This window comes from Hypomesus nipponensis, chromosome 2, assembly GCF_054491055.1.
Source record: "Hypomesus nipponensis isolate SF chromosome 2, ASM5449105v1, whole genome shotgun sequence".
NCBI classification, from domain to species: domain Eukaryota; kingdom Metazoa; phylum Chordata; class Actinopteri; order Osmeriformes; family Osmeridae; genus Hypomesus; species Hypomesus nipponensis.
This window is the reverse complement of record NC_140362.1, coordinates 4600310-4620000: the sequence shown is the minus strand read 5'-3', so window position 1 is coordinate 4620000 and position 19691 is coordinate 4600310. Positions and strand designations below refer to the sequence as shown.

The 19691-nt window shown below is 43.8% G+C and overlaps 3 protein-coding genes across 9 annotated transcripts in view; 2 read left to right on the top strand and 1 right to left on the bottom strand.

Annotated features, from left to right (window-relative positions):
- Positions 1-3199, top strand: part of fhod3b (formin homology 2 domain containing 3b) — a 99649-nt gene extending 96450 nt beyond the window's left edge. For all 4 annotated transcript variants that reach the window (XM_084702884.1, XM_084702892.1, XM_084702876.1 and 1 more), the window contains one exon: positions 1-3199. This exon is cut by the window's left edge and continues 123 nt beyond it. The gene's annotated coding sequence lies outside the window, so the exon portion shown is untranslated.
- LOC146300490 (retinoic acid receptor RXR-beta-A-like) lies at positions 3186-10852 on the bottom strand. 4 transcript variants are annotated; one of them, XM_084702916.1, is made up of 12 exons: positions 10692-10850; positions 9466-9650; positions 9191-9338; positions 8664-8843; positions 7724-7747; positions 6729-6889; positions 6139-6268; positions 5833-5959; positions 5693-5734; positions 5441-5532; positions 5178-5283; positions 3186-4982 (listed from the first exon to the last, which is right to left on the bottom strand). In XM_084702916.1, the coding sequence occupies exons 2-12, from the start codon at positions 9592-9594 to the stop codon at positions 4835-4837; spliced, it is 1287 nt and encodes a 428-aa protein (XP_084559042.1). In that variant the 5' UTR covers positions 9595-9650; positions 10692-10850; the 3' UTR covers positions 3186-4834. The 4 variants fall into 4 exon arrangements, with proteins under 4 accessions (XP_084559042.1, XP_084559060.1, XP_084559051.1 ...); XM_084702934.1 differs by lacking the exon at positions 10692-10850 and adding an exon at positions 10455-10589; XM_084702925.1 differs by lacking the exon at positions 10692-10850 and adding an exon at positions 10210-10401.
- A 2365-nt stretch (positions 10853-13217) lies between these two features.
- On the top strand, positions 13218-15101 carry LOC146300489 (C-type mannose receptor 2-like). Its single transcript, XM_084707455.1, has 3 exons — positions 13218-13524; positions 13638-13973; positions 14576-15101. The coding sequence occupies exons 1-3, from the start codon at positions 13218-13220 to the stop codon at positions 14938-14940; spliced, it is 1008 nt and encodes a 335-aa protein (XP_084563581.1). The 3' UTR covers positions 14941-15101.
- The last annotated feature ends 4590 nt before the right edge of the window (positions 15102-19691 follow it).

The following is a 19691-nucleotide window of genomic DNA, read 5'->3' as shown; positions in this document are numbered from 1 at the left end:
TCTGAGAATCCCACTGCCCCTCCCTCATCTCGCCCACCAGCCAGCCACCCAACTGCAACAAGGCTGGCACCAACCCTGGCACTGCCTGGATGTGTGGATCTCACCTTTATGTTTAGACACCAGTGTGTGTCTGTTGATAAAGTTGGACAGAGACATGCTGAAACAAAAAGTGTCCAGCAATACTAGGTGTATCCAGAGACATGGAGGCCCCACATTTTGTTTCTGGTCAGCCAAGTGGTTCTGTGAGGGCAGTGTGCGAACTCTCCTACCCTCCACTTTCTCAGGTCCCGAGGGAAACATTCAAACCACTAAACTATGAGGTTTTACTTGAGTGCTGATTCAACACGCTGGCCCTATTAGGGTCAAGTGTAAATTTGAACATGGGTGTTGGGGACACGTTGGAGAAACGTCTCCGACTTCAAATGTAAAAAGCAAGTCTTAATCCCAGTGGGTTTGTGACCATGGCTGAGAGGTATTCCTGTAAACAGAGCGCTCTGGAGCTCCAATGTTACTTGGCTAAGTGAGTGCTTGAATAACTGTGGCCTTCAGCCTGAGCCACAAGGGCTTATCGCGGCGCAGAACTCCGTAGCTACGCCAACCCTCGACGTGAGAAATGTCTGAGATTGTGCAGAGCCTGGGTCGTCACCCGTGTGGTTTTAGCGATAACAAAAAGAAAATTGTGGTTGCATTTTCTTTCTCTTTTGATAGATTTGGCTCTGTGCACACAACAGTTATTCTGCTTCATTGTACTACTGTAGTAGTTTTGTCTAAAAGTACTTTTATGCTGACGAAGGTGATCAGACGCGGAATATTTGCACTGGATGTAGAAGTTTGATTTTTAGAGAGGGAGTGATTCATCCTTGACACTGTCACACCACTCCAACATCCGCCAAACATGAAAATAAACCATCCTGTATAACCAGCAACCAAGTAGCAGCACAGTTTGCCATAAAATACCATTTCTTAAGGCCGTATCACGATTCCATCTTCCATACACGGAGCTTGGTTACAGTGAGTTGGAAATTGTGTCGGAGGAGGGATGAACTGGAATTTGTGGAACATGGCATGGTGTGTGGGAGAGGAATGTGGAACACGCTTCACGCTACGCGGAATTGAAACAGTGGATAAAAGGATTTTATGGAATGGATAATGCAGCGATTGGCTTTGGAGTGAGCGGCAAGTTGACATGGGAGCAGAGTAGTCGGATAGTGCTGGGCCCAAGCTGACACATGTCATTCATACTGAATATATAGCTTGAGCAAATCTACAGAATAAACACATGCTGCATGTAAGAGACCAGGCAGGTGATCACCACTGATGCAGGTCATTAGTCCATAGTTGACCACACTTATAATGTGACTGAGGTGTTAGAATTGAGAGAGTGGCTTGGTAGAAATGTAACCACTCATCAAGTGAAAAAAAATGAGTGACCTTTAATATTCAAGAAGAAAAAAAAGTTCAACAAATATTTGTGTGTTGTTTTATAGAAATGATGAGCTGCAAATGAGTGAGTGCCTTTTAGAGATGTCTATTTATTAAGCCATGTTCAGGGGACATAATCTAGAGAATGTCACTGTGTGAAACTAAAGACATACAGCAAACAGAGCTTGGGGTAGCATTATCACCTAGACCAAGGACTTGGAACCATTGACCATTCAACAGCTGTCATTTTTTTTTTCATTCTCTCTAACATCCAGAAATCAGATCAAACTATGTTCCATGGCAATTACATGTCTTCTACTTCCATGTAGTTTGTGGTACCCGTAAATAATTCAATACAAACATGATTTATTTGTATTTTATTTTATTAGGGCTAAGCTATGAGTAGTAGCTAAATCCATCTGCCTTAATGTAGAATTAGGGCACGTACCTTATCTGAACTTTCCCACAGCTGACTATCTATTGAGGTTCTTAGATCTAGTCAGACTTGTTTTTGTAATGTTCATTAGCAATTGTTAGCAAAGTTGTGAGATTGTTCTACAGTCACAAATGCCCACTGTGATGGAAGCATAGCCATTGTTGAGAGATAAAAAAAATATATATCAAAGTGCTACATGTGCAGCACCTTGAGTGATTATCCACAACCAGTCGCAAAATATTTGCCGCTTATCTATCTTGTGAGTACTTTCTGGCAACTTTGGATGGAACCTTTTCAGCACCTTATACACCATTTGTAGCATGCATCTTTTATGGAAACAAGTAGAAGATGAGAGAGATATCTGTTTAGCCTCTTTCCCAGATGGTACAGTACTTTGAGTATTGGCAAATAAAATAAAAAGCTGAGTACATGTAAAGTAAAAGTAGATGAATGCTGTAAAAAGAAATATGTAAATGTCACGACTGTTTGTCTTTCATTTGTCGGTATTTTGTATAGAATAGTGTATTATAGATAAATCAGTATTATTCTAAGAATGTTATTTTGTATTGTTATCTTTGTAATTTAAGCGAAACCAAGCCATGCATGGTTTTCAAAAATGTCTGCAGATGTCACTTCAACTAGAATCTGAGGGATGTTGGTTTGATATTTCGGAGACTTGAGTGTTTGTTTTGTTGTACGTTTTTACTCTGCACAGACTTGAAAACATGGTAGGATGCAGTGATCCATTTAACCACCTTAGCACTCCTGTGGAAGCCTCGGAAGCCTTCGATTCCATTGCACTCAACAACAATCCGTTTTTTCTCATTTCAACATTAGCCCGTGTTACCCATTGCTGCCTGTGCCGTACCACGTCATTGTGGGGCTTGGATACAAGTGCTGTACTATCTAAACTCTGTGAGCTTTTCTTGCATCTATGCCCACAACAGAAATGTATGTATGAAAATAAATGCAATAAAAAAAAGCCTCATCAAAGAGTTGCGAGTAGTGTTGACATGCTACTGTTAAGATGTCACCTGTGTTTCTGGATACGGTAAATGAGATCCCCTGCTGGTTAAATTCAAAACTGCAACCTCGGATGGCCGGAGACATTGAATGTGTGAAGGTGCAATATTTCAGTGTTGTTTCTGGAAGAGTATTTGGAACCTTGCACTTTTTTTAGGGCTTACCAAGTGCCACTGTCAGTGAGTCCTGTGTGTTTTTAAAGACTTTGCTGCTCAATATTAACGATTTAACAGTTTGATCCTTCAGTTAGTGTGCAGTGTGCTGACAGACATAGGCGCCATCACGATGTACAATTGAAACAAAGAAAAGTTAAGCCTCTTTATTTTCAGTCCACACTACCCATGCTGCAAGTCACTCACACAGACAAGAACTGCTCCAGAGTGTACGCAGATTAATGACAAATATAACAACACACTTGTTGACAGATGTTCACTCATGATCATCATACAAAACTCATATTTGGTCTTGTTTTAATATTTCTATGCCCACAGGTGTCATGGAACTGTAAATGTGATTATGGTTTGTGTTTAATAAACTAAACAGAGACAGCGTATGATGAACAAGACATCTAGAAAAGAAATACACAAGAAATACGAATAATAACGAAAGCTTCAAAGAAATTAAGAAAAAAAAAAGGGAAAAAGATTTGACAGATTCAGCTGAAAGCCTTAGGGACCCAGTGCAACCTAAGACATGTTCTGCTCTATACAAGTTGAGACTAAAAGCAAGGGCACATTGATTATTACATAATTTGTCTGCCTCCTGATCTCATAAGTCAAATCTATCAATATATAGTTTTTCCCTGAACAATTATATTTGCACAGTACCTTACAATTGTTTAGATAAATTACACATTGGAGTATTCCCTTTCCAACAGACAATGATTTACTTTGTAAAACCCCTGAACGGAACAGTTAACAGGCAGAGAGAGCTTACGCAATATACATTTTGTATTGCTACATTTTAACTTTTTTTTTTTTTTTTTTCTTCAAGGGGTTTGTTTCTTGCATAATTTCCTATGTTTGCAGTTTGGTGAACGGCTGCACCGAATAAATGGCAAACTGTCTGTCATAGCACCCAAGTACAAAACGTTTGCATTTGGTGGTCAGACATTTGACGATAGTGTGGTTTAGAAACGGTACATAGCAAGTGTGCAATGCAGTCTAATCATTAACTGCAAGGTGATTAGATTATTACAAAACAGCAAAAAGATAAACAACGCTAATAGCATATTACTAAACAAATAAAGCTAGTCCACACTCAACACAGGGCTGTCCTCCGTCGGCTGTGATCGTTTGTTACACATCCCCCATGTTTACGGTTAACTTGTTTCTTTCAAATCATCAGAAAGGGATTTCAACACTAGGAGCTATAGTCAGACACACAGTACACAGTGAAAGCTTGGTACAGTAATATACTTTCCCAAGAAAGACAACTTTTTTTTTTTTCTCCAAAAGATCTGGTTCGAATTACAAAGGAGTAAAAAGAAAAATTACAGCCTCATTGCATACCCATGACCCAGCTTAGCTTGACTTTTTTTGTACTTTTTTTTTTTTTTAAAGGTTATGGTTGTTCATGGAGACATAAACATAATTGAAGCTTATCATTTGGGGTGTCTAAAAAGCATAAACATAGTTATATAAAATGTATACCCAAATTTCTGCTTCAGTAAGCCATTAAGGGAACTAAAGGTTCCCATTTTTAAAAATACTTTTTTTGTTTTTGTTTTTTTTGTCAGTTACTCATGAAGTTATATTAATATATAGCACCAGCCTGTAGATCATGGCATGTCTTGGGAATGGTCTAAAGAGCAAATCTGTGGTGCACTAAATAGCATAACCCAGACAGCAGTGAGACAAATTGCTGAATATTCAAAGAACTAAAAGTGCAGTCCCACTCCAGCAAACTCCCAGACCCAAGCTATCTAACCCCGGGCACGTGGCTCCTCCCACTCTAGGACAGCTGGTGAGGAGCTTCAAGCATTTCCATGAGGAAAGTGTCGATAGGGGTGTCACCAATGAGCTTGAAGAAGAAGAGATGCTCCAAGCACTTCAAGCCAATAGAGCGCAGGGCAGGCAGTCTGAGGAGAAGCTTCGCAAATCTATTGACGGGGAGGAAGAAACCACAGAAATCATTTTGTCACGCATAAATAAGTTAGACAATGCAGTTATAAAGCTCTCTTACGAGTGCAAACAAATCATACTCCGAAAACAAGAGAGAGCGGCACAGTTTCTATACAGAAACGGGTGAAATTCCACCCGCGAGGGTCAAATGAGCCAGTCTCTCTGGAACTCACCTTCCCTGTTGCTCAGGGTATTTCTGTTTGCAGTAGGCCTCCAGTGATGCGTACACCTTCTCTCTCAGGAGCTCCACTTCACCGGTGTTGGACAGGCCTTTAGCATCTGGGGGACCATACACAGCCACATCCATGAGACTGGGTCTCCACCCTCCCTCCCTCCCTCCCTTCCTCCCACCACCACCCACCCCAGTGCAGGGCTCGAGGTGTGGACCCCCCCCCGGGCAGAGCGCGGGCGGCCCCCCGAGGGCGAGCGTCCGTACCTGGGTTGAAGAGGACGATGGCTCGGAGGCAGCCGAGCTCCGTCTTGTCCATTTCCATGTCTCGCATTTTGCTGACCAGCTCGGTGAGCACCCTGCACAAGCGACGGCACGACCGCGCGGGGAAGGAAGAGATGAGGCAACAGTTACTACGCTGGACGAGAGGGGTTTGGGGGGGGGGAAACACGTCAGCTGACAGACGGCTGGCATTTCTCTGAGGAATTCTCCAGAAATATATATTTTTTTTCTTCTCACCTGTCAAATATGGCGCCCACCTCGGCACTCTGAACACTCTCCCTGGATGCACAAGGAAGTAGGTTAGTACGCTGCCGTGACACTACGATACAGGCCGATGAGGTGCATCTGAAACGCCGCTGGCACGTGCCGTGGCTAACCTGTCAAAGATGGCCGCCACCCCCGCGCTGTGCGCGTTGTCCCTGTGCAGCTCGGAGGCCAGCAGGACCCCGTCCTTTAGCGCGATGGAGCGGTGGGAGAAGGAAGCGATCAGGAGCTCATTCCAACCTGATTGACCCAAGAGGAACACGATACAGTGAATAAAGACAGCGTCGAATCGAGCACTCCTTGGAAGATTACCAGGGAAGACAGCGGCAGCTAGGGGATTCGGCGACGTTATTTTTATCGCAATGAACGAATTGCGATTGTGGTCGAGACATCCCAAGGCGCATGTTCTAGGCTGTTACCTGCGCGCAGGAGAATGACCTGGTCGTCCAGGGGTAACTCAGAGAAGTGAGGGATCCTCTTGGCCCACTCCACCAAGGCAAACAGCTGCTTGTCTGCCGTCTGGCAGATGTTGGTGACGGCATCATGGGGCTGGAACGAGACGAGCCAAGCTTGTGAAGAAAGAACTCCCCAAAGCCATGTTGACCTCGGAACAAAACGTTCTATTCTCTAAAATAATAATGTGTTTGTACACTGCAAAAATGCCCACCAAATTTAGGTGCAAACATCTTAGTTATGATCTTGCTTAATATGCCTAAAATAAGTACATGCCAGTGCAGTAAGAAAGTTTTACTGGATAAGATTATTATATTATTTTTTTGCTGTCAGTAGATCAGCTATTTATACTAGAAACAAGTCCTAACTAGATTTAAAATCTAAAAGAAAGATTTTCACATGATATGTACAGTTTTGGCAGTGTAGTAGATGAGTGGCAGGCAGATCATTTGAACGGACGACACCACATTGAATCTGCACACCGACGTGACCACTCAGTCTCGCCCACATCTGGCCCTATCCTGGGGTGTGTCTCCCCCCCCCCCCCCCGACTCACAGAGTTCACGGCCGAGCCTCCGTCAGAGTGCAGCTCGGTCCTCTGCTCCACGGCCGTCTCTGCCTCCAGGATCTTCTCCACGGGCATCTCTTCGTTCACGGCGCTGCTGCACTCGAGCTCCCCCTCGCGCTCCCGGTTCCTCTGGCGCTCCTCCTGCACGGCTGCTCCCACCAACACAGGGAGGGGAGGGGAGGGAGGGAGGGAGGGAGGGAGGGAGGGAGGGAGGGAGGGAGGGAGGGAGGGAGGGAGGGAGGGAGGGAGGGAGGGAGGGAGGGAGGGAGGGAGGGAGGGAGGGAGGGAGGGAGGGAGGGAGGGAGGGAGGGAGGGAGGGAGGGAGGGAGGGAGGGAGGGAGGGAGGGAGGGAGGGAGGGAGGGAGGGAGGGAGGGAGGGAGGGAGGGAGGGAGGGAGGGAGGGAGGGAGGGAGGGAGGGAGGGAGGGAGGGAGGGAGGGGTAAGGAGAGGGAGGGAGGGGTAAGGAGAGGGAGGGAGGGGTAAGGAGAGGGAGGGAGGGGTAAGGAGAGGGAGGGAGGGGTAAGGAGAGGGAGGGAGGGGTAAGGAGAGGGAGGGAGGGGTAAGGAGAGGGAGGGAGGGGTAAGGAGAGGTAAGGAGGTTTAATACGGGGGGGGGGACAACATGAGGGAGAAACACACAGGGTTCCAGAGAAAGAGATCGAGGAAAGAAAAGAAGGAAACACTAGTGTGCAACATTGAGCTTACGGTTCTAGATCAGAAGAAGGTCCGACAGGTTAATGTAACTATTGATTTCCCGTTCTAAATGAATATAAAACAGATGTGTCTGAAACGTTTTTTTTCTCCTCAATTGTCACAACACTGTACCATGAGTATCATGATAGCCTTATGTGTCAACTACCTACACAGAGATCAAAACAGCATGGTCTCAATATTAGCACAATTTCAAACCCAATCTCTTGAAAAAAAGAACACATCCAGTCATATTCATCGTCAACCTTCCAGTCTTCCAATTTTTATTCTTACATTTCTGACGTTCATCTTGGACCACTATAGAAGGAGGGAGAGAAAGAATAGGGGAAAACAAAAGGAAAAGAGGGAGAGAGGGGTTAGTTTATTTAAACCTACCCCAATTCTCAGGTCTCTCCCCCTCGTTTCTCTTACATACCCACCCCCACAATTAACACACACGTCTAAATTGATTTTGGTCAAATACTTAACTGGGCAATATTCTACAAAATTCAATTCTACAAACGAGTCAAATATTCTAGATATCCTGACTACATTTCACGTCAATCAAATACACGTAATTATCGGTGACGGAATCTTGGGACGTTTTAGGGCTTCAAACGAAAGAACGATCATTTTAATTGAGAGTTTGAGGTTTCTTGTATTGGGTGACACGTGGCGTCTCTCCCTCCTCCTAGGAAAAGGCTCAATCAAGACGTTGTCCCTATTTAGAGGGGACCTCTCATCAAAGCGCTCTTCCGAGTGCCTTGGGAAAAAGCGAGGCTGCGACCCCCCGCCCTTGGCCCGCCCTCCATACCTTCCCTCTTCATGCCCTTGGCCCGCCCTCCATACCTTCCCTCTTCATGCCCTTGGCCCGCCCTCCATACCTTCCCTCTTCATGCCCATGGCCCGCCCTCCTCACCTTCCCTCTTCATGCCCATGGCCCGCCCTCCATACCTTCCCTCTTCATGCCCATGGCCCGCCCTCCTCACCTTCCCTCTTCATGCCCATGGCCCGCCCTCCATACCTTCCCTCTTCATGCCCATGGCCCGCCCTCCATACCTTCCCTCTTCATGCCCATGGCCCGCCCTCCATACCTTCCCTCTTCATGCCCATGGCCCGCCCTCCATACCTTCCTTCTTCATGCCCATGGCCCGCCCTCCATACCTTCCCTCTTCATGCCCATGGCCCGCCCTCCATACCTTCCCTCTTCATGCCCATGGCCCGCCCTCCATACCTTCCCTCTTCATGCCCATGGCCAGGCACTTCTGGTAGCGGCAGTACTGGCAGCGGTTGCGCTGGCGCTTGTCCACCAGACACTCTTTGTTGTCCCTGCAGGTGTAGCTCAAGTCTTTGCGCACGGTGCGCTTGAAGAAGCCTTTGCAGCCCTCACAGCTGTACACACCATAGTGCTTGCCTGTGGGAGAGGACAGGAGGAGGAGGAAGGAAGGAAGGAAGGAAGGAAGGAAGGAAGGAAGGAAGGAAGGAAGGAAGGAAGGAAGGAAGGAAGGAAGGAAGGAAGGAAGGAAGGAAGAGTGATGACGGGGGACATCCAGCCCCACACTGAGAATCAAACAGGACCTTTTTGTCGTTGAATGGTTTCGTGGTCATGAAGTGCAGAGAACTGTTTTACGCTACAAGTGTTCGTACACCATGTTTCCATACGGCATTTCGAATGCTACACTGGCTTTCAGTTGGACTAGACAGAAAAATGCAGACAATAAGGGATTAGCCCTTGCTGAACCCTGGCCTCGGTGCACTCACCAGAGGAGCGGTCTCCACAGATGGCACAAAGGCGTTTCTGGGAGAGCATTATCCCAGGGCTGTGTGCAGACATGGGCCTTAAGCCAAATGGTGGCTTAACATCATCTGAGCTGCTGATGGAGTGCATCCCCGACATTGAAGAGTTGATCTGTACAACAAGCAGAGGAGGTGGAGAAAACCAACTGCGTTTGTTAGTGGGGAATCATTGTTATGGCTCCTTTTCAGCCACGTAGCATGCAACATACATTCCATATTTAGAGGCAGACTGTACTTGCCTGATTACTGCTAATTGGTCCAAAGCCCACACCAGGAGAACCAAGTGAGGGGCTGATGACAGAGAAAGGGGAGCCAAGGGTGCTGGTAGGACTGTTGGAGGCTGAGCTGGTGGGTTGCTGTGAGGACATGGCTATAGAGCTACCCCACCAAGAGTAGAAGGATGAGTTGTCTGAAGGACACAGATCTGAAAACCCAAGGCGAGGTTAATCAGACAGTGGCATGGTTAGTTAGCTGGCTAGCTTGTTAACGTTAATCACTGTTAATAACACGGTGCTTAACTACTTATTGACTTAACGTCTCCCCTGGTGTGTGCCGTCCATAGTCGCTTAAATTTGAGGCAGCCAATTTGCTTTCCAACACCAGTGCTAGTCAACCACATTATATTTAATGGCGATGGTACTCGTTAACTAGCCCTCATATTAAAGCTGCTAATGTCACAAATTAGCTATACTGTAAAATAAACCAACGACTAATTCCTTATCCTTTTTGTCCCACAATAGCTCCAACCCCTGGCACAACATACTACAGCAGCGAATTTATCGTTAGCAATGGCATTGGATTGCTGCTATTTTTACCTAAAATGATAGCTTACCAAGTAGGCTAGCTGGTTAACCTTAGAAATTGCGTAGCTACCTCTGCGTTTTTTAGCAACGAAAGCCCTGACCAGTAGCTAGTTAATACTGTACAAACGTTGCCGACATTAACTCTTTGGATAGCCAGCCACACTAGCTAATATAGCTTACCAGATTTTTTCCTATGTATTTGGGCCAGCGTTCGTAAGCTAGACTGCTTGGCACTTCAACTTGGCCAGCTACTCCACAAACGTAGTTAGCTGCTTAAATAGCTAGCTAGCTAGTCACGGACGGGTAGGCTAGCTATCTACATCGATAGCCATTCGTATACTAATCCGTTTTTACTGCTGCTGGCGACGAAAATGTTTGGCAATGTCTGTAATAAAACTATTTTTAAATCAAAACATGTCGTATACCGTTAGCGCTAACTGTCTCATCGAAGTTGGTGGTTAAATAATCCAATTGTTACCTCGCTCTACAGTTCAAGATCATTTCAGATAGCTAGCTAGCTAGCTGTGTGTGGTCACATAGCTAGCTCGCGGACAAGCTAGCTTACGCGAGCTACCTCGCTAGCTAACTAGCGCGAGAGAACGATATGGTCTCGAGTGAAAATTTGTATTACATTTCAGTTGGTTATATTATAGTATACTTACTATAGAATTCTTCAGCACATGGTTAAATGTCACATTACTATTTTTGGTTGCGTATTTCTCGTATATTTCCAGAGACAAGGGTGCGCGAGGTAACAGGCCTAAACTCAAATCACGTTTACTTGATGCTGTTGTTGTTTACACACGGAAAGGAAGCCATCTTGGCTCTTTGCCAGCGTCCTCTGAGCCACAATGTCTCCAATGAAAGGCAGTTGCAGAGCTCCTGCCTACCAGTGAAAACGTGTGGGCTGAAGGAAACTGCGACGGAGCTCCTCAAGTGGTTCAGCAGACTTCCTCATGATTATATTTGTTCCAGTGACAACTACAAATAGTATTATTTTACGTCTGAATAATGAATCAAATGTAATGTAATACACATAGGCCTACAATATGAATTTGTTCTCAGTTGCTGATACAGGCAAATTTGAATATATATTTGTATTTGATTTATTCTTCCAAATTATGTTCTACATGCAAAACACGCCTCTGATAAACTGAGTACTAGTGTCTAAAATACTAAATCTATTGGAAAGTCCTTGCCAATAATGTGTCATCCCATTGTTTTTTTAACTTCATTTAATTATTTTGAAACCATGTATTTTTTTCTTTATGCAGCAACTATATTCATTTTTCAAACTGTGCTAACACATAAAGTGAGAAATGCTGTAAAACAGAGTAGGGGAGACCAGGGTTGGTTGACACACTTTCACTGTCTGCCATATTTCTCTGGCATCATTTATGTTAGAATATTCTAACCAGCAGCAAATGAAACGTTATGGTCTAAGCTATAATCACATATGTTTAAATGTACAGAAATATTTTGTAAAATGTTGTGATTTGTGATTAAATGTTATGCATTTGTGCCAACCAGCCCCACCAGGGCGTTGGAACACAATATGGGGTTGGTTGGCACAATGTTAACCCTTGTGCTACCTTTGGGTCATTGTGAACCTTTGGGTCACTTTGAACCACCGTCGTGTTTTGCGACAACTTTACCTAATACAAAAATAAAGTGAAGCATTTGATTTTCACCTTTGCGCTGTGGGGGGTCTAAAACTAGGTTAAAAGACAATAGAAACAATTTGAACATTTAGTAGTACATTTTAAGCAATTAATCACAACATGTTTTATGCAATTCATTAGGAATGTATATTTGATCCCTAACCCAATCCCTAATCCTCAGGATTAGGCAACAAGAATGAAGACCAGAATGTTGACAACAATGTTCTTATTAAACATTTAAAAGGGACAGTAACCACAACAGTAGCCCTCCTAGTAGCCCCCCTCCCCCATCACACCTATAATACATGTCTTAAAATTGTTTTTATTAAATTGCTTCAAAATCTTCAAAATCACTGTTCCAACAAACCCCACTCACACCAACTTTGTGATGAAATGATGTTAGCCAGCTACCATCACTCATTACAGACTTTCACATTTAAAACGAAAATTGAACTGATTCCTATGTCTATTAACTACACTTTATCTGACACCATTTGATAATACATTTAGTCCATAGACCACTTACTTTTGATACTATATAAGTGAAATGTTACCCTCACCAAAAACGTTTGTGACTTTCAGATGTTTTAACATAGTAGATGAGTGCAGGTCAAGAAAGTAAACATTTGGATGTTACAATTTTGTTTCTGTGACTTTCAAAAGGACCAAAAAATGCTGTGTGCCAACCAACCCCTGTTGTCAACCAATCCCGGTCTCCCCTACATTTGATCAGTGTTTTGCCCCTTCAATGGGACCAGGTAAAAACTACTCAGGACTTTTCAGAACAATTAGTATTTTTATTATGCCCTTCCTCCTATGATTGCAAAATACCGTTCACATGTCTCTCTTGCTGTCAAGTTCACAATGTAACTACACACTTGGTCATTGTTTCCAGTGTTTTTTGGAACACCTCTCTACATAGTTAAAATGTCAATGTCATTCTCCCCCTACTTTCCATCATAGCTTGTTGAGAGAGAGAAAAGTCTAACTTGAAAAACGACTTTAAGATTACAAAAAGAGCTGGAGTTGATGCTGTGAAAACAAGACAGGCAACATTCTTACACCCCTACACATGTACTAACTAGATTGAGTCAACTTATTGTTCTTTTTGTTTGCTATGGTACGTGAGCGCTGCTTCATTGCCTTTATGCTGAACTTACATATAGTGGGATTTGGTTTGCACTGGATGTTAGCAAGGTGCATGTTTCACATTGTGCCAGATGCCTGCCTGAACAAGTCCAGCAGTGATGATGGATGCTCCTCTATGGTGTCTGGTATTCATATCAGGTCAGTATCTGATCAAGATTCAGTATGGCGTTAAATTATGTTTTTGATGTAATGTGTCAAGAAACGTGTAATTGGCTTAAATCCGGTGTTAGCCTTGCATGTGCCAAACAACTGTTGACATTCGGTCAATAGTTTCACCATCAAAGTAATGAATTTGTTCTTATACATTGTGTTTTTTCGTCTGCAGGGCTGTGTTCCTTCACTTGCATCTCGCCACAGTACAACCATGTCAGTCTCCGAATGAATTACACAGACGCAAAGAGTTACTGTAGGAAGATGTATACAGACTTGGCCACTCTCTACAACCATGACGATGTGGAGAACTTGATCAGTTCGGTGCCGGTTGACTTAAAGAGGGCCTGGATAGGGCTGGAAGAGGGAGATGTGTGGCAGTGGCACTGGACTTATGGAAAGGGGGAGTTTTTTTATTGGAGGGATGGACAACCATCTCCAAATATTAGTCAAAACAACTGTGTAGCAATGGGTCCAAGTGGACAATGGTTCGAAGATGATTGTAAGAGTCGCAATAGTTATGTATGTTCTGATGGTGAGTAGATGTCCATTCCATAACACAAATATCGACAGTACCATGTTTGCATTTGTATATTTGAAAGATTACTATACACAAGTGTGATTTATTCCCATATGTAACAATAGGAGAACCAACTAATGCCAGTCTCATCTTTATTGATGGGAAAATGTCTTGGAGAGATGCTCAAGATTACTGCAGGAACATATCCATGGACCTGGTCAGCATACGGTCCCTGGAAGAGAACCAGTTTGTACTGGACGTGACCCAGACCCAGGCCGTGTGGATAGGACTGTTTAAAGACCCATGGACATGGTCAGATGGAAGCAGCTCCTCTCTCCGCTTTTGGAGGCGTTTTCAGCCCACCAATGACAAAGACCAGGCCTGTGTTCTCGCAGTGTTTTTTGACGAGGGTCGGTGGAATGACAGGAGTTGTGACATCAGTCAAGACTTCATATGCCAGGGTGGTGAGTCGATACTCTTCAATACGAATATGTATTTGTCTATGACATTTGTTGATGTGTACGCAATAGGATTATGGTTGTTATAGATATTCATAGAAAAGGACATCATGTTTCTCTTTTTCCTTGAATTTCCTTGACTTGTCTCGTCATTATTCTCTACAGCTTTAAAAGCACACCCTGAACCATCGACTCCACAACAAATATTTTCAACAGCACAGCCAACTACTTTTCGGATAACGCCTTCTCTAAAAACTACTGTTGTAAATCAAACACGCACACCCACTCTATCTGCCTCTACTAATGGCATAACTGCTAAATCCCCAACTCAAAACACACCGTTGACATCTCCAGCTCAAAACATGACTTCAAAATCTCCAAGTCAAGCTGTGACAACAACGCAACAGGCTACAGACCTCAACTCTACCCCACACACAACCTCGGTTGAAGGTGCTGCTTCACACAGCACACCAGAATCAACTGCTGCCATGGCAACTGAAAACAGTCATGGTTTAATCCGAGGTCACTTTCAACATTTGGATGCATATCATTTTTTATTATATATATTACATATATTGCTTGATTCTAACGGTTGTATGTCCCACCAGATAATCTGATATTGGTGCAGAAGAACATGACCTGGATGCAGGCGCAGGCCTACTGCAGAGAGCACCACATCAGCCTGGTTTCGCTGACCACACAGGTGGTTCAGGGCTGGGCTGCCAAGAAGGCTTCCAATGCCACATCTCCTTATGTCTGGCTAGGCCTGCGTTTCACCTGTGCCTTTAACTTCTGGTTCTGGATCCCGTCACACACAGGCTGCTATCAGAACTGGGCCCCAGGACATGGGAGAGGGGGGCCCCAGGACTGTAGCCTTGCAGGTGCCATTCAGACCACAGGGGGGCATCAGTGGATTAGCCTGCCAGAGACGGCCATGATGAATTTCCTCTGCCACACATGTGCTGGGACTTGAATAGAATTGGACCACAATCTTTTTAGTGTTATGAATGAAGCTCTCATGTAAGCTACTGTTGGTGTCTGTTTTATGTGTTCATTTTTCCCCTCAGTATTTTGCTTCCAAGTCAATGCTGTGTGGAAATGTTGGTCTTTTACAATCTGCTGTTAAAATCAAATTATGAGTTCATTATGCAAACTCGTTCAGTGTCATGGGCAGCAAAAGTGATAAAGTGATGTGAGAACGCACATCAGACTCAGGTTCCATGCCTGTCTTGTCGGATGTTGCACATTTGCATATTGACCCCGGTCCCCCAGGGTCACCCCAACGGATTGTTCTTTTCGACCACCGGGGCACAGCTCACACCCAGAGGGCTGCCTCCCTGCCTACAGCCCTCATCGACCTGACCTTCACTGAGCTGCATGGAGGCCAGTTCACTTCAGGCCACGTCTTCCTGTCTGCACCCTTGAAGGAGAAGGATGCTGTTGCCGTCCTGTTTCATCCTGAATGGCTGGATACATCCCGCATTTGATTGTTTGCAACACGTATGTGCTGATCTTAAAGTCGTGTTTTTTCGGATATTGACATTGGAGAATTGGAAACGAGAAAGTCACATTAAACCCTCTTAAAATGCTCGCACCCTTTGTTGTTTTCCCAGAATTCATTTTCAGGGAATAGAAGACTTCCATCACTTTCCCCTTGTCCCTAGTATGACTCAGAAATAATGAATTGTTGTGCAGACATTGCATTAATGTGCAGCCATTCATCTTATAAAGCAATCTGTTATCAGAAACTCTACAACTGTAAGATCTAAAGTTGGAATCTCTTGTAATATGTATTGTTATTGTATTGACAAGGAAACCCCACATAGCTTATTTCCTTAGCTGGACCGCAAACACATCTGTTAACAATAAATCAAATGCATTTATATAGTACATTTAAATACAATAAGTGGCAACCCAAGTTCTGTGTATACTACAACCAAAAGCAGAACTAAGCACATACAGCATACAATAGGCAAACTGCATACACAGCCCAATGAAACGTGACATAACTTATGACCTGACAGGAAACTATGGCAAACCAAGGAAAAATTATGTATCTTCAGGCAACACTTAAATGTATCGAGGCTAGGGGAAGACCACATGCACAGAGGCAGTCTTGAAGGCTCCATCACTACCACCCTTGTACTTCAAACTCGTTTGTGGTGTCTAAAAATAATCTGGTTTGAGGATCTGAGAGACCTCAATGTGTTGTGGAGACTGCAAAGGTCAGAAATATAAAGTGGTGCTAATCCATGTATTGCTCTAACCGCAAAGGACTGAATAAAATCTAGATCTAAAAGTGAGGGAAATGTGGTCTCTCTTACTGGAGACTGTGAAGAATTTAGCAGCTGCATTCTGACCAGCTGGAGGCGAGACCGAAAGACTCCCATACACAAGGAGTGTTTATAAGAACCTCTCAATCTTTGAAATAGAGGATGGGTTTTAATTTGCCAATTGTCCTGAGCTGGAAGAAGCTACCTTTAACAACAAAATGTATTTGTCCATCCAATAATAGGAATAATCAAAGATTTGTGGCATGATTATGCACATTTGTGGAAAGACCTCCCCCCCCCCTCCAGATTACTGGCTACAGTTTCGATTTGAGTCAAATGGGCCAAACAATAACTTACATTTAAGTTTAAGGTTTTAGTAGGGCTGTATTACTGTATTCATAACGAAAATAGACATCCAGAATAAAATGTGTAAATGATTTTCTTCATCCTTGTGATCTGCCGCTGCATTTTGACTGCTGCATTTGCATCTGCATTGAAAATAAGCTCGTCACTTGTCAATTATCACGGACCATTACCCACGAGTGTGTCATAGCCTAGGTTCTCCATGAAAAGGCCTTGGTCAGTATGGGCCTCCCGTCAGTTCAATGTTAATGTCCCTTTGGGTCCAGTGTCGGCTTATGGGTTGGCTCCTCCCCCTTTTCTCACCCTCCTCTCCTCTTGTGTGCTGTCCAGCTGGTTGTGACCCTTGACCTCCTGACCTTCACTCCTGACCCTTGGAGACGTTCCCACGCCACACCCTTTTGTGTCCTGCTCTCCATGGAAACACAGTGGTCACTCCCTCCTCAGCTCTACACAGAAGGAAACGCAAGTCAGGTGCACTCAGAGCAGTAGACTTACAGCTCATTTGACCTAATCCCAAATCAAACTCTGGACAAGGCAAGACAAATACAAGTTTATTATCAATAAAGGACAATTAAACAAAACAAATGTTGATGATCTTTAAAACTAATTTCCACATGGTTCACATGAGGTTATGCTGTAGTAGTTCCTAACTCAATTTAATGGAGAATGTTTAGTATTTATTCATGTAATGTATTCATTCATGAACATAAGGTTGAGCATAGTGTATCAGGAGCAAACACAAATTCATTAAAATCAATAAAGCTCCAATATTATGCCCACTTGGGTTTGACAACTCCATATTAACCTATTCCTATGTATACTGGTGAATATACAATTTTACCAATATCACATTACATTTGAACTGTATCTCCACATTCCCCCCCCCTCTCTCTCTCTCTCTCTCTCTCTCTCTCTCTCACTCTCTCTCTCTCTCTCTCTCTCTCTCTCTCTCTCTCTCTCTCTCTCTCTCTCTCTCTCTCTCTCTCTCTCACTCTCTCTCTCTCTCTCTCTCTCTCTCTCTCTTGCGCTCTCTCTCTCGCTTTCTCTCTCTCTCGCTTTCCCTCTCTCAATCTGCGCCCCTCTGCTGTCCCCTCCCTCTATGCCCTCTGTCACTTTCACAGTTAATTGTGGCAAAAGAGATTTTCTCCATTGAGGCCCAGTCTCTTAGGTAACCCCAGTCCTGCATGAAATGAGATGGAGAGAGGGAGAGAGGGAGAGAGGGACATGGACAGCCAGTCAGAGAAAGCAACTGAGGAGAGAAGGCCAAAGAGGAGTGTGGTGACTACAGCAACGGTTTACGTTTAGAGAAACAAGAAGCAGTGAAATATATGAATGCAGATATTAGAACACTTCTACAGGACCTATGAGAAGGTACCGAGAAGATGTAAGTATTCAAATAGCCCATCTACCTGAATATCAGAAGGAGTTTTGCCGATTCAGTGTTTATCCGGCCAATGCTTTGGATTATTTGTTTGTTCGTTTTCGATGAATCATTGACATCATTGTGTTTGCTTTCAAGATTGATTTGAATAGTAGTATGTGAAGAAGAAGGTTGATTTGAAACGTCTTTGTAGATCCTCTTGAATGGTCCCCGCTCCCCAGGACACTAAGCTGTGGGGGGATTACTCACAGCCTGAACCTCAAAGAAGAACATTTCATGGATTTCATGTTTCGGGGAATAGAAGCTCTGATATGATCATTATCGGAGTCCATTTGATATGGTGATCAATTTTTAAACGGACTGTCATGATACAATCATACAACGATGATAATTGTTGACAATTCATGTTTCTGAGTTGATTTTTTCACAAATAACAACTCCTTTTTTTCTGACTGTGTAATCTATTGTGTACATGTCAACACATCCTTCATTTGAACAATTGCTTGGGCAAATCCAACGGTGTGCTCACAGTGTTCAGTGTTCAATAGGCCGCTCCCGAAGCTGCCTCTTAGGAGTCTGGAGCTGATTGTCCAAACGCAATTCTTGTGTTTTCCGTATCCATGTCCAGGAGTTGTGGATGGACATCATACTCCTGGCTCTTACTGACACCAAGAGACTGAAAAGAGAAAAGAGCTGAAATGAGGGCGTTTCTATGATGGGGCTTGCAACATACAATCACGTTAAGGCTAATGTGGGGTGATAGATTTAGACTGAATTGAACTGCTCAATGTCTGTGTTCCTCAGACATTATGGTATGTCTATGTAAGTCTAAAAAGGGCACAAGTCTTTGACATCATCTAGGGGAGATAAATGCCTGCCATGAACGGTACTGAACATCAGTTACTATAAAGGGCAGCATCTAGCAGTATTAGGAAACCTTTCAATTCCACTGTATGTTTCAAATGTTTATTATGTTTGAGAAAATAAACAGATGAATAATGTGATCTCGTGCTTCTCATTTCAGGCTGGGCTTTTCTACCGTGGTAAATAGTCATTTTCTTTGGGTATTTCTTGTATTTAGTTTATTTTTATAGGGACAGTGTACGTTAATCAACATTTCAGTGAAAGTGTCGGTTTGTCAACCGCCATCCTTGGGCAGGTTATTCAAAACAATTACAATACAGACAATCAATGATTAGTGAGCACACACAGAGCAACATAGGACATACAGACAGAGCAACATAACACAAATAGCAACAACATAAAATCCATAAAAGCAACAGGGTGTTTCCACACCTCACAAGCGACAGACAACATACAAAATGGAAAGTGGCAATACACAGCTTATTATTATTATTATTATGTTACAAATCTGATTGTGCTTTAGCCATGTTTTCAAGTCTTTTGTGAAAGTGTGACAGGTGGTGCAGTTATGTCTGAGTGTCTTCCAGACACGGGAAGCTCTCACAGAGAAAGCGGATTTACGAAAGGTGCTTTAGGTGCATGAGAGTCACCTCTCATGGCAGATCTTGTGGGTCTGCTGCGTAGAGAGGGAATACGAGCCATGCGGCGGTGTATTGCACAAGAGGTTCCCAACTCAGGAGCTCATGCTTCCTGAGGATGTAACAGTGACGATGGCTATCAAGCACTTTGACAACCTGTTTGCAGACAGACTAATATAGTTTTTATATGGTACACCAAGCTTGG

Bases quoted from the DNA above. Each gene is read 5' to 3' on its own strand.
- LOC146300490 (XM_084702916.1), bottom strand. From the start codon at position 9,594: ATGTCCTCACAGCAACCCACCAGCTCAGCCTCCAACAGTCCTACCAGC. The intron at 6,890-7,723 runs GTAAGAATAAAA...TGGTGGGAGCAG, and splicing joins CCAAGATGAACGTCAGAAAT to CCGTGCAGGAGGAGCGCCAG. The intron at 5,533-5,692 runs GTGAGAAGAAAA...TCGCTTGTGCAG, and splicing joins GTGGGCGCCATATTTGACAG to GGTGCTCACCGAGCTGGTCA.
- LOC146300489 (XM_084707455.1), top strand. From the start codon at position 13,218: ATGAATTACACAGACGCAAAGAGTTACTGTAGGAAGATGTATACAGAC. The intron at 13,525-13,637 runs GTGAGTAGATGT...TAACAATAGGAG, and splicing joins TAGTTATGTATGTTCTGATG to AACCAACTAATGCCAGTCTC. The intron at 13,974-14,575 runs GTGAGTCGATAC...ATGTCCCACCAG, and splicing joins AGACTTCATATGCCAGGGTG to ATAATCTGATATTGGTGCAG.